The sequence below is a fragment of the Brassica napus genome, chromosome C7 (genome assembly GCF_020379485.1).
Source record: "Brassica napus cultivar Da-Ae chromosome C7, Da-Ae, whole genome shotgun sequence".
NCBI classification, from domain to species: domain Eukaryota; kingdom Viridiplantae; phylum Streptophyta; class Magnoliopsida; order Brassicales; family Brassicaceae; genus Brassica; species Brassica napus.
In genome coordinates, this window is record NC_063450.1 from 35,276,321 (window position 1) to 35,287,933 (window position 11,613).

An 11,613-nucleotide genomic window follows, 5' to 3' on the forward strand; every position below is an offset into this window, starting at 1 on the left:
CTTCTTCTTTGCTTCTCAAGTCTGGTCTTCTGCTTCTAAACTCAAGTCTGGTGATTCTTATAAAGCCTTATAAAACCTTTATAAAACCTTATAAAACATTATAAAGCCTTTATAAAATCTTATAAAACCTTATAAGTATTTTCAAGTCTAACAGCTTGATTTTCAAGTCTAACTGCTTAATTCTGCTTCATGTCAAATTCCTCTTGGAGTAGACACGGCATGTCGGAAGAACTATAAGTTTATTCGACACAAGTCTTAGCATTTGACTTAAACTTTTACTAAAGAAATTGAATATTTATTTTGGGGCAGTTTGATAAGATTGAAGGTTGAGATTAAGAAAGGACTTAAAAATAGACATAAAAGTTATTTGGAAAGTAGTAAATATAGGTGTGCTTCTAATTCTTGCAAGAAGCAACGTATTGAAGAATATAATGAGAGAGATAGAGTAAAAGGAGAGAGAGATAACGATAGGAAGAAAATGGTGAATTCAGAGTTATCTTCTGGATGAAGGTAAAGAAGAGAAAGAGATAAGCAATCTAATCTTGAACACATTATGCTTTATAATGGGTTTCTTGTCAATGCAGTTTTTTCCCCATAGATTTCTATCAATCCCAATTTCACTAAGAGGAGGAGAAGATGAAGAAGGAGATGATAGAAGAGGTGGTGATTGTAGGAGGTTTAGTAATGGTACAATTTGTATACGCAGGCAACTCTTTGCTCATGAGTTATTTGATGTCACTCGGTCTCGGCCCTTTCACCATTGTCATCTTCTCTACCTTTGCCACTTTCTTAATCCTCTCCCCTTTCGCCATTCTCTTCGAAAGGTTTGTCCATAAACAAATCCGCTTAGTTCTCTTCAGACAGTAAAAAATGTTGTCTTTGTTTTGTTTTTGTTGTTTCTGAAGGAAGCAATGGCCAAAAGAGCTTAGCGCTAGGCTGATTGGTAAGCTAGTTTTGATCTCCTTTGCAGGGTAAGTATCATCCTCCATTAGTTTTTTGTCATAAAAAGTATAAAACTATGTTAAAATTTTGTATTTGTTTTGAAATAAACAGGGTTACTCTGTTCCAGTCTCTGTTTCTGGAAGGAATCAGGTTGACGTCACCAGCAATGGCCACAGCGATGCCTAATCTCGCTCCTGGTCTCATTTTCTTTATTGCTTGGATCGTTAGGTGAGATCAATTTTGAACAACGTCGGTCCCGTGCTCCAACATTCACTAAATTGTCTATGTTCTGCTCTCTTGGACAGGTTGGAGAAGATGAATATGAAATGCGTGTACAGCAAACTGAAGATCTTAGGGACATTGTTGTGCGTGTTCGGCGCTTTGACAATGAGCTTAATGCACAGCGCTTCGATCATTCAAGATGAAAAAGATAATGCTTCAATATTCGTGTTTGATCGAGACAGAGTCGTGGGATGTATCTACCTTCTCGGAGCTGTCTTTGTCTTATCCACCAACGTCGTCCTTCAAGTAAGTAAACCGGTTCTTCATAACCGGGTCGGTTTAGTTTCTAGTGTTGGTCTAAAACTCGGTTATATTTACAGGCTTCGACGTTGGCTGAGTTTCCAGCACCGATTTCGTTAAGTGCGATAACGGCATTGATCGGAGTGTTGATAACAATGCTGGTACAGTTATTACAAAACCAGAGCGGGAAAGTACTTACTAGATCACTCATTAGTATTGGTAACCTCGTCGGTTTTTCTCTTCTGGTGAGCTTAAATAAATGTTTCATAAATTAACATAAATAATGAATGGTTTTATGGTTATAACATATAGTATTTGAAATTGGTAGGGAGGGATGGTGAGTGGAGCATGTGTTAGCTTTAATGGATGGGCGATGAAGAAACGTGGACCGGTTATGGTTTCAATGTTTAGTCCTTTCGCTACGGTTATCTCAGTTGGTTTCTCTGTTTTGACATTAGGAGAGTCCATTTGCCTTGGAAGGTAAAATTTGATATATGATCATATAGTAATTCATGTTTGTTTGTTTTTAATGAATGATTAACAAAAATGCAGTGTGGGAGGAATGGCGTTGATGTTTATGGGACTGTACCTCGTGTTATGGGCTAAAGGCAAAGAAGGATTCTCACAAATTGAGAGTTTTGAGTGTGAATTCGACGCTAAGAAGCCTCTTTTGTCTTGACAATTTTTTTTTTTTCTTTTTCTTCTTTCCCACAGATCAATCTGTATACAAAAATTGTCAGATATTGAATATATTGAGGGTTGTAGGCTCTATATTTGTAGTCAAGATTTTACACAGTCCTGTTTCATATTTTTATGCTGCAGTGCATAAACGTTACAAAAAACGAAAATAATCTTATAGAAACTGATGGGGTCATGATACACTAAAAATAAATCCTAATCTACTGTCAAGCTAACAATGGTTATTGTAATACTTTAGATTCAAATCTAGAGAACCAGTTTATACTTTATCTTATTGGATCAATACTTAGCTAAAACAATATGGAGGTTTTAAAACCAGTGAATTGTAACAAGCAAGTAACATGTTTGATTTGGGGTTTTCAGTTGATTAAAAGAGCTAAGCCTAAGGTGAATAATTGAAAATCAATGAGCATGAGCCAAACATCTATTTGCATCAAGTCTTAAACTCGAACAATAAAGCAAGATCGATCCACTTTCGTGGCATCTATCCTTTTATCATGCATTCCTAACATCTAAACTGTCGTTTGAATCGGAGAAAGATGATAAACATTAAGACCAGATTCGATAAATTCACAATTTGCCCTAACATCTACTTTCGCTGATTAGGGACAAAATTGCACATTCATGATATTTTAACCAATCTGAAACACTTTTGATGATCAGATTAAACCTAATTTCAAATACTAAATGTAATCATGAATGAAGACAGTCAAAACAGCAATCCATATTTGTGTTTAGTTCATGAATCTATGACCTCCTAACACCCTATACTAAGCAAATCGACTAATCAACCATCTCACAAGAGACCAAAGACATGACTCTGAATAATACTACCTATAAAATAAAATAGAAACAAGAGGGTTCATGATAATTTTCTCTAGGCGAGAGAGATAGAGCTTTCTCCCTAACAAGTAGCAAATCGCGATGTAGAACTTTAGGATCTGGTTTCTTCTCCCAAAAACAGCGTAGTAAAACAAAGAAAAAAAAAGAAAAAGAAGATATATCAAGATCGTTGGATCCAATGCAACTCAAGACCTGTAATGACTCAAAAATGACTAAAAGAACTCGATAAAGACTCAAAAGCACTTTGGAAAACATTGTTAGAATGCGTCGAAAATACTATATATCAGGTCAATGGGTGACTACGTTACCAAAAATAAACCATGTTGGGTTCATCGTCTGCTCATTCATAATCATCTCTACACCATAATTAATCGTTGTAGATAATGCTCATGATTATAGTCATACAATACATATACAAGGGTAGTTTCAGAAAAGGGAAGGCAAAAAATAATAATCAAAAGCTTTCTCTCTATCTCATTTCACCAAATGCCATGACGAAGAAAACCAAATACACAAGAACATCATTATGGGTAGTTATACCCCACCAATCTCACAGGATTCGAATCAATTCTGAGCTCGTAGATGTATGGGTGTGCGTGCAAGGTAAATAGCCCACTTTGAGACATTTGTCCATGGTTGTGAGTCTGATAGATTTTTCAGAAAAGCTGCTGCATGCATTGAAATCAGATGTTGCCTTGTTAAGTAGATAATAAAGTGCTTTATAGGTGGTAATTTTACTTTCTTTTGGGCAGATACGTTGACACTTTTAATCAAGGCCGTTGAAACTCACAGACCATGTATCAGTGACCTCCTGCACAATCTGCTAAACCAACAATCCCTGCAAACACAAAGTTCTTCATCCCAGCAGCACATGCATCGTCTTCAAACGACCAGGTAACGGAAATGGCTGCTGCTGAAACCAGACAAGCGGAATACTTAGCAGAAGAAGTAGCCACCTCTACGGAGGCTTCACCACCACCATCTCCAATATACAAAGATTTCCAAGTCTAGATAACATCAAAAGAAGTGGGTCAGGAATAAAAGTGACCTTCCTCCTGTCAAATTCCACAAGGACGGCCTCATGGAGCGGAAGCTTCAACAGCTCGTTTACATCACCAACGGGTCCATCACCATTCAAACTAATTAAGCCCACTTAAAAGTAGCAGCAGCAACAGCTTAGGAGAGGAGCTTCAGGGAGTAGAGTTGTCAGCTGAAATATGTAGTATGAAAAAGTTTTGCTCATTGTGACAGTTAGACCCAATCAAATGTTAATCCATGAGTTTACCCAATACATGTAAAAAGACTCGCTTCAGTCAAATGATAGGGGCAAATCTGTACTGTATTATTTTTTTAAACTTATAAACAAAAACATCGTGTGTCCGAAATAGTGGTTGGTTCTACGCGCGCTTTGGACCGGTAATGCGGAGATATGCGTTGTGTTGGCCACGCACGTGCCTATTCATCTGATTTTTGTTTTATACGGGCTGGTGGCCATTAATCATTGGGCCGATAATTCGGGTTTAGTAAATATTATTAAAAAAAAAAATTAATTAATTATTTTACTTGTCCGATCGAGCTATAATAACTGATCAACGGATGAAACGGTTGGTTAAGGGAGAAATCCAACCGTTGGATTCAGCAGATCTGTGGGAAGAAGAAGAAGAAACAAACGCCCAAGAGTTTCCTCGTCTAACGTAAAAACCAGAAATCAAAAAATGAGGTAGGAGAGATGGATGACATGTGGATCATAAGCATTTCGTCGAGCACGTTGCGAGCATCTCCCCAGCCGATTTGATTCTCTTGTGGGAATCTCAACACGAAGATTAGAATCAAAGACAAAACATAATATATTTTGATTGATGAAGCTGTCGGCACAAAGAACCGTAGCCAATGTTTCTCCCCGTCGCTGAGTAGATACGAGATGTCGGGTAATCTGTAAGTTTCTTTAGATACACAGATCTTAGCATTTGAACGATCGATCCCGTATAGTTAGACAGATTTCAAATCGTATCAGAGATGTGTTTCGTGGGATAATGACATTCGAAGATTGAGAAAGAAGGAGCTGCTTTAGATCAAACGAGTAGGTTCTGTTCCGATCTTGATCTCGTTTTTTCAATTGATGGCTTCGGCTTCTCAATACATGATGGAGGATCAAACGGACGACGAGGATTTCTTCGACAAACTTGTTGATGATTCCTATTCTCCCAGCCAAGCTCAGGCTCAGGCTCAGGCTTCATCTTCTGCTAAGCAGCTGACATTCGACGACGGTAGTGACTCAGATGACGTCAGAGCTTTTTCGAATCTCTCTGTTGCTAACGGTTCTGTGGGTGATGGAGATGGAACATTGAAGGAAGCAGACCCGGGGAACGATGTTGCAAAGGAAGGCTCAAGTAAAGAAGAGCCTTCATCGGAAGAAGATGTCGTCCACAGTGATGCAAATAAGTTAAGTGATGATGTGGTGAGATCGGAGGTGGATGATGTGCCACTGTCTGAAACAGCTAAAGAAAGCAAGGTAGTTAATGAGCCCGGGACTCATGGGGTTAAGGAGATTGATTGGGGTGCGTTTGCTGCAGATTCTTCAGTAAATGACGGTCGTGGGTTTGGTTCTTACTCTGATTTCTTCACTGAGTTTGACGGACAGTTACAAGGAAAGGCGGAGGTTGATGTGGTCGCTGGAGGAAACTTAGCAGCATCTAACGATACGAACAACACAAGCGTTGTTGCCTCGGCAGGTTTCGAGCAACATCAGGGTGAAATGCTTCAGGATTCTACAAGTGGGCAGTACGTGGATAATAGTCAATCTTGGGAAAATATGTATCCTGGATGGAAATATGATGCAAATACTGGCCAATGGTATCAAGTTGATGCAAGCATTAATTCACAGGGGAGCTACGGAAACTCAGCAAATAACTGGGAAGCCGTTGCTTCTACTGATGACTCAACATCTGCAGTGGCTGGTACAGCTTGGAACCAGGTTTCACAAGTGGTCAATGGATATCCAGAACACATGGTCTTTGACGCGCAGTATCCAGGGTGGTACTATGACACAATCGCTCAAGAATGGCGTTCCCTGGACAGCTACAACCAGGCTTCTCAAACAGCTGGAGCTGGTCAAGCTCTTGATCAGCAAGTTCAGAATGGTCATTCTCTTACAGCCATGTATCACAGTAATACTGAGAATAGCATGTATAATGTGAATGATACAAAACAAACATTCAAAGGCCAAGAATTTGGTATACAGAGCCAACAAGGAAGCTGGGACCAATCTTACTATGCCAACAATCAGCAGGCTACGAAAGCATGGCAATCAGAAAATGGAGGTCAGGCTGAGGCGGCTGCCTCGTTACCAAACTTCGGAGGAAACCAGCAAGTAAATAATTTGTACAGGACAGGATCTGTGGCTGAACAGTTTAAGCCAAATGAGATTGGAGTTCAAGGCTTCATCCCTCAGCATATGAATGTGGCTAGTGTCACGCAAAATGGACCACTGAGTTTCTCAAACGATTTCTATAATGGACAGCAGCAATACGTAGATGACGTTCAGTCATTTCAGAGCAATCAGCTTTTCTCTCCAAGTGCAGGAAGATCACCTGATGGGCGTCCACCACATGCACTTGTCAATTTTGGATTTGGAGGAAAGCTCATTGTTGTGAAGGATGATAATGGCTCACTCCAGAATTCATCGTTTGGGAGTCAGGTTAGTCCTTTTCATTTTTCATTTTACACTCTTGGAAGTTTATGCAAACTATATTTTTCAATATTAGTAATAAATACATTCGTGAGTTATAAAATCATCAAGTGAATTGCAAACCTGTTTGTACTGCTAACCTTTTGTTATCTTACTCAGAAAGGAACTGGTGGAAGCTATATCTCTCTCTTAAACTTGGCAGAAGTTATTAGTGGGAGTGCCTCTTATTCAAGTGCTGGGGACAACTCGTTGAGTTACTTCAGTTGTCTGAATCAACAATCTCTTCCAGGTCCCTTGGTTGGAGGGAATGTTGGAAATAAAGACTTGCATAAGTGGCTTGATGAGAGAATTATGAATTGTGAATCTTCCGATATGGACTTTTCAAGAGGGAAGCTTTTGAAGATGCTTCTTTCTTTGCTCAGAATATCTTGTCAGTATTATGGGAAACTCCGGTCTCCTTTTGGAACTGATACAACGCAGAAGGTAAGCAGTTAAGGATATATATTCTCAATTTGCTTTTTGCTTCTTAAGTTAACATTTATGTGTATTATAATTTTCTCATCCTTGTATCTACGCTGCAAATAGGAAACGGATTCTGCCGAGGCAGCAGTCGCTAAACTTTTTGCATTTGCCAAGAAAGATGCCGTGCAAAATGGTTATGCTCCTTTTAGCCAGTGCTTGCAGCAATTACCACCTGAATCACAACTCCAAGTGAGTATTCGACATCATATCACATTTTCAAGGCAAAAAAGTTCTAAAATTTACAACGGTAATGTTTTTACATATTAACTCATTTGGGAGAATTTGCCAGGCAACTGCTTCAGAGGTGCAGAATCTTCTGGCTTCTGGTAGGAAAATGGAAGCTCTCCAATGTGCACAAGAAGGTCATTTGTGGGGACCAGCACTTGTTATTGCGGCACAACTTGGCCAACAGGTTCGTTTCCTATAATTGATATAGGTCTAACGTTTCTCTCTTGTGGGTCTTTGCTGACTTTGTCGGTGCTTATATCGATGCAGTTCTATGGTGACACTGTCAAACAAATGGCCCTTCGCCAACTCGTACCTGGGTCTCCCTTACGGACATTGTGCCTGCTGGTTGCAGGGCAACCCGCTGAAGTGTTCTCCACTGGAAGTACAGGCGATCTCAGCTTTCCTGGTTCGCCTCAACAGCAAGCCCAGGTAATACATATACCGAGAATATGACATAGAAAATGTATAGAAGAAAGATTACAATGGTAATAGGAATACAAAGTATTCCCCAATAAAAAATACCCTTAGTTAAAGTAAAGAGCTTATTAAAATAACTAAACAGGACATAACTCTCATGAACTAGCTTCCATGACATACCTGTGGATAAAACGTACCTTTCATGAACAAGTTCTCTGGACATAATTTATACCCAGTTGCAGCTAATAGTGTCTTTGTTTCCTTGAATTGCAGTTTGGAAGTAGCAGCATGCTTGACAATTGGGAAGAAAATCTGGGTGTAATAACGGCCAACAGGACCACAGATGATGAACTTGTGATAACTCATCTTGGAGATTGCATGTGGAAAGAAAGAGGCGAGGTAGTTTTCTGCCTTGTAGTATTGTTCTACTCCATGGAAAATTTATCATGGCTTTTTTTTTCATGACATTTAAATTACTGTTAACATTTTAACTACTGTTATGAATCAGATAATTGCAGCGCATATTTGCTATTTGATCGCGGATAAGAACTTTGATCAATACTCAGATAGTGCCAGACTTTGTCTTGTCGGAGGGGACCACTGGAAATATCCTCGAACATACGCAAGTCCAGAGGCTATCCAGGTGATTTTTTTTGTCACTGTGGTTTATATATCATCATACTAGCTGGAAGATTCTATTTTTGCATCTCCAAAGATTCTATACGCAAGTCCAAGAAAATTCATGGCGGACACCATTCTTTTTGTTACTTGTTTGATATTTTCCTTATTTGTTGGTTGATATTTGCATGGGCAGAGAACAGAGTTGTATGAATACTCTAAGACGCTGGGAAACTCTCAGTTTATCCTGTTACCTTTTCAACCATATAAAGTCATATATGCCCATATGCTGGCTGAAGTTGGTAAACTTTCAGCTGCACAGAAGTAAGAAGATTCATTTTCTACCAACTTTTCCCTGGTTAGACTGTATATATGTATTCCTGATGTCGCTGTTCTGCGGCTGAATCAGGTACTGTCAAGCAGTATTAAAGTGCCTCAAAACTGGCCGATCTCCTGAAGCGGACACGTGGAAACAGTGTGTTTCGTCACTAGAAGAGAGAATCCGTATCCACCAACAGGTACAGCCCACACAACTTCTAGTTCCAGTAGACTTACATGTAACTGTTGATTTTTAGCGGTCTATTTTCTATTTCTCTAACGATCCAACTTAACCGGAAATTTATTTATTTCAGGGTGGATATACTGCGAATTTGGCCCCAACAAAGCTTGTTGGAAGACTGCTAAACCTTTTTGATAGCACGGCAAATCGTGTTGTTGGGGGCATGCCACCACCTGCACCACATTCAACAACAGGAAGCCTTCAGGCAAAAGAGTATCATCAGCAACAGCAGGAAGCCACTAAGTTACCATATAGTCAATCGGTGAATACAATGTCATCACTGATGCCACCCGCTTCAATGGAATCCTTACATGAGTCCGGTGGTACCGGGAGGAGAACGGCAGTCCATACTAGAAGTGTATCGGAGCCAGATTTCGGTAGAACGCCAATACAGGTCTATACCAAAAAACCATTATCACGCTAAGAACTGATTGAAATATGGAACGTATGAATGGTTTGCCTTTTTTTTGTAGGATCTAGCTGACTCGCCAAAAGAAAAGGTTGAAGGGGTGACAAAGTTGAAATCATCTGGGAGTGTGGCAGGTTCCCGGTTTAGTAGATTTGGTTTTGGCATGCTGAAGGACACGGTAGGGAGGGTCTTACAAGCTCGGTCATCATCGAAAGAGGTACACTTCTAAACGCTTTTGGTCTTGGTGCTTCATCCTTGAGCTTATTCTAATTCTTTTGGTCATGTTTTGGAATAAGGCAAAATTGGGCGCAGAAAATCAATTCTACTATGATGATAAACTAAAGAGATGGGTTGAGAAAGGTGTGGAACCCCCAGCCGAGGAAGCTGCACTGCCTCCTCCTCCAAAATTAGGCACTTACAAAAACAACTCATTGGGTTATGAAAACAAATCTGACATGAACCAACCTAGTGGAAACTGGAGTTCTGGTGGGCCAACTCCGGCAGAGAATTCTTCAGGAATCCCACCAGTCTCACAGAGTTCGAATCAATTCTCAGCTCGTGGACGTATGGGTGTGCGTGCAAGGTAAACAAATATAGCTTGAGCCACTTTAGAATTAGAATATGTGTAGACTATCCTGGATCCTGAACCATCACCCAGTTTTATGGTTGCATTATAATGGCACTTAGGAGGATATCTATAAACCACATTTGGTTTAGTACTAGGAAAGATGAAGCAGTTTCCGGTTAACAATTTATCAATTGTAATTGTTTGCAGTCTTGTTAGTGTTTCACTGTAGATTATGTACATACTTATCGTTATAATGTTTTCCTCTCTTTTGTGACAGATACGTTGACACCTTTAATCAAGGTCGTGGAAACTCTCAGACAATGTTTCATTCATCTTCCATGCCATCCCCTAAACCACCAATCCCTGCAAAAGCAAAATTCTTCATCCCAGCAACACCTGCATCGTCTTCAAACGGCCATGCAACGGAACCGGCTGCTTCTGAAACAAGACAGGAGGAGAATTCTGGAGATGAAGTAGCAGCATCTTCAGGGGCTCCACCACAAATGACGATGCAGAGATTTCCAAGTATGAACAACATCCAAATGAATGGATTGGGAATAAGCGCCAATGGGGATCATCATCCTCCTCCTGCTTCCAGAAGAACAGCTTCATGGAGCGGAAACTTCAACACCTCGTTTACGTCTCCAACTAGTCCATCAACTTTCAAACCAGTCTTACTAAACGGTAGCAGCATAGTAGAGGAGCTTCAGGAAGTGGAACTTTAAGTCACCAAGTTCTTGATCAATGTTGCAGTTAGGGAAGTTCTCGACACATGAACCAATTAATTCCTTATTGATCCATGAGGAAAATAGGGAGCCTCCTTCGTCTTCTTCTTCTTCTTCAACGATAGGGGCATGCAGTATATTGCAGTTAGTATAGATGATTCATTGCTTCATTTGAGTTTTGAGAATGGAACCACAAGTGCAAAATTATAGCTTTTATAATAAGGTCAAATCTGACCAATGTTTTCCTGTATTTGGTATTCTTTTTTTTTTTTTTTTTGTGAAGAGAGAGGTAAGGAGGAATTGCAAAATGTTTACACAACTTGTATTAGTCTTTTAATACATTCTTTGACCATTGTTTTTCTTAATGGAATATATCCCTTGTGCTTATTAACCCACGAGCATTTTAAATAACAAACCTTGCTTTAGTAGATTAATAACAGTTTTGCCACTATAGCTGACGTCCATCCTCAACTAACTTAGTTAATACACCTTTAATTACTAGCATATTTACAAATACTGCCAAAAAAAAAAAAAATACTGCCATTGGTATTGCCATAAATAACATATGATATATAGTTCGTACTATTCATTATCAAGTGTCATGACGTTGTCAAAAATATAAAAAAACAGTAATGTCAAGACGATGCTCTGAAGCATTGACTAAACAACTCTATTCCCTGTAAGATACTCGAAAATTTCGTCAAGGAGCAGCACATCAATCCTCCACCCTCCGCTGAAGATCTCCCATGATTCTTTCCAGCAAAATTTCGAATTGCGTTCCAGTCTGTGAGTGGAGAGAGCATAGAAGACGACGTCGAGTCCGTACAATCGTCGGAGAAATGCGCGACGAGAGACGGAACTTTAAGGGATGCG

The 11,613-nt window shown here is 39.6% G+C and overlaps 2 protein-coding genes across 2 annotated transcripts; both read left to right on the forward strand.

Annotated features, from left to right (window-relative positions):
- The first annotated feature begins 270 nt into the window (after positions 1–270).
- On the forward strand, positions 271–2,312 carry LOC106409639 (WAT1-related protein At5g47470). The gene is made up of 8 exons (XM_013850234.3): positions 271–510; positions 585–824; positions 906–971; positions 1,054–1,170; positions 1,248–1,470; positions 1,545–1,709; positions 1,793–1,944; positions 2,017–2,312. The coding sequence occupies exons 2-8, from the start codon at positions 637–639 to the stop codon at positions 2,141–2,143; spliced, it is 1,038 nt and encodes a 345-aa protein (XP_013705688.2). The 5' UTR covers positions 271–510; positions 585–636; the 3' UTR covers positions 2,144–2,312.
- Positions 2,313–4,614: 2,302 nt separating this feature from the next.
- LOC106410692 (protein transport protein SEC16B homolog) lies at positions 4,615–11,105 on the forward strand. The gene is made up of 13 exons (XM_013851247.3): positions 4,615–6,703; positions 6,854–7,177; positions 7,280–7,405; positions 7,506–7,628; positions 7,712–7,873; positions 8,135–8,260; positions 8,370–8,504; positions 8,676–8,803; positions 8,889–8,997; positions 9,112–9,432; positions 9,512–9,664; positions 9,744–10,030; positions 10,293–11,105. Exons 1-13 carry the CDS (start codon positions 5,126–5,128, stop codon positions 10,738–10,740), a joined length of 4,020 nt encoding a protein of 1,339 aa, XP_013706701.3. The 5' UTR covers positions 4,615–5,125; the 3' UTR covers positions 10,741–11,105.
- Positions 11,106–11,613: the final 508 nt, after the last annotated feature.

Excerpts from the sequence above, each read along its gene's own strand:
- LOC106410692 (XM_013851247.3), top strand. The coding sequence starts at position 5,126 with ATGGCTTCGGCTTCTCAATACATGATGGAGGATCAAACGGACGACGAG. Across the intron at positions 6,704-6,853 it reads ATTCATCGTTTGGGAGTCAG|AAAGGAACTGGTGGAAGCTA; the intron begins GTTAGTCCTTTT and ends TATCTTACTCAG. Across the intron at positions 7,629-7,711 it reads CGGCACAACTTGGCCAACAG|TTCTATGGTGACACTGTCAA; the intron begins GTTCGTTTCCTA and ends ATATCGATGCAG.
- LOC106409639 (XM_013850234.3), top strand. The coding sequence starts at position 637 with ATGAAGAAGGAGATGATAGAAGAGGTGGTGATTGTAGGAGGTTTAGTA. Across the intron at positions 1,471-1,544 it reads CCACCAACGTCGTCCTTCAA|GCTTCGACGTTGGCTGAGTT; the intron begins GTAAGTAAACCG and ends TTATATTTACAG. Across the intron at positions 1,945-2,016 it reads GAGTCCATTTGCCTTGGAAG|TGTGGGAGGAATGGCGTTGA; the intron begins GTAAAATTTGAT and ends ACAAAAATGCAG.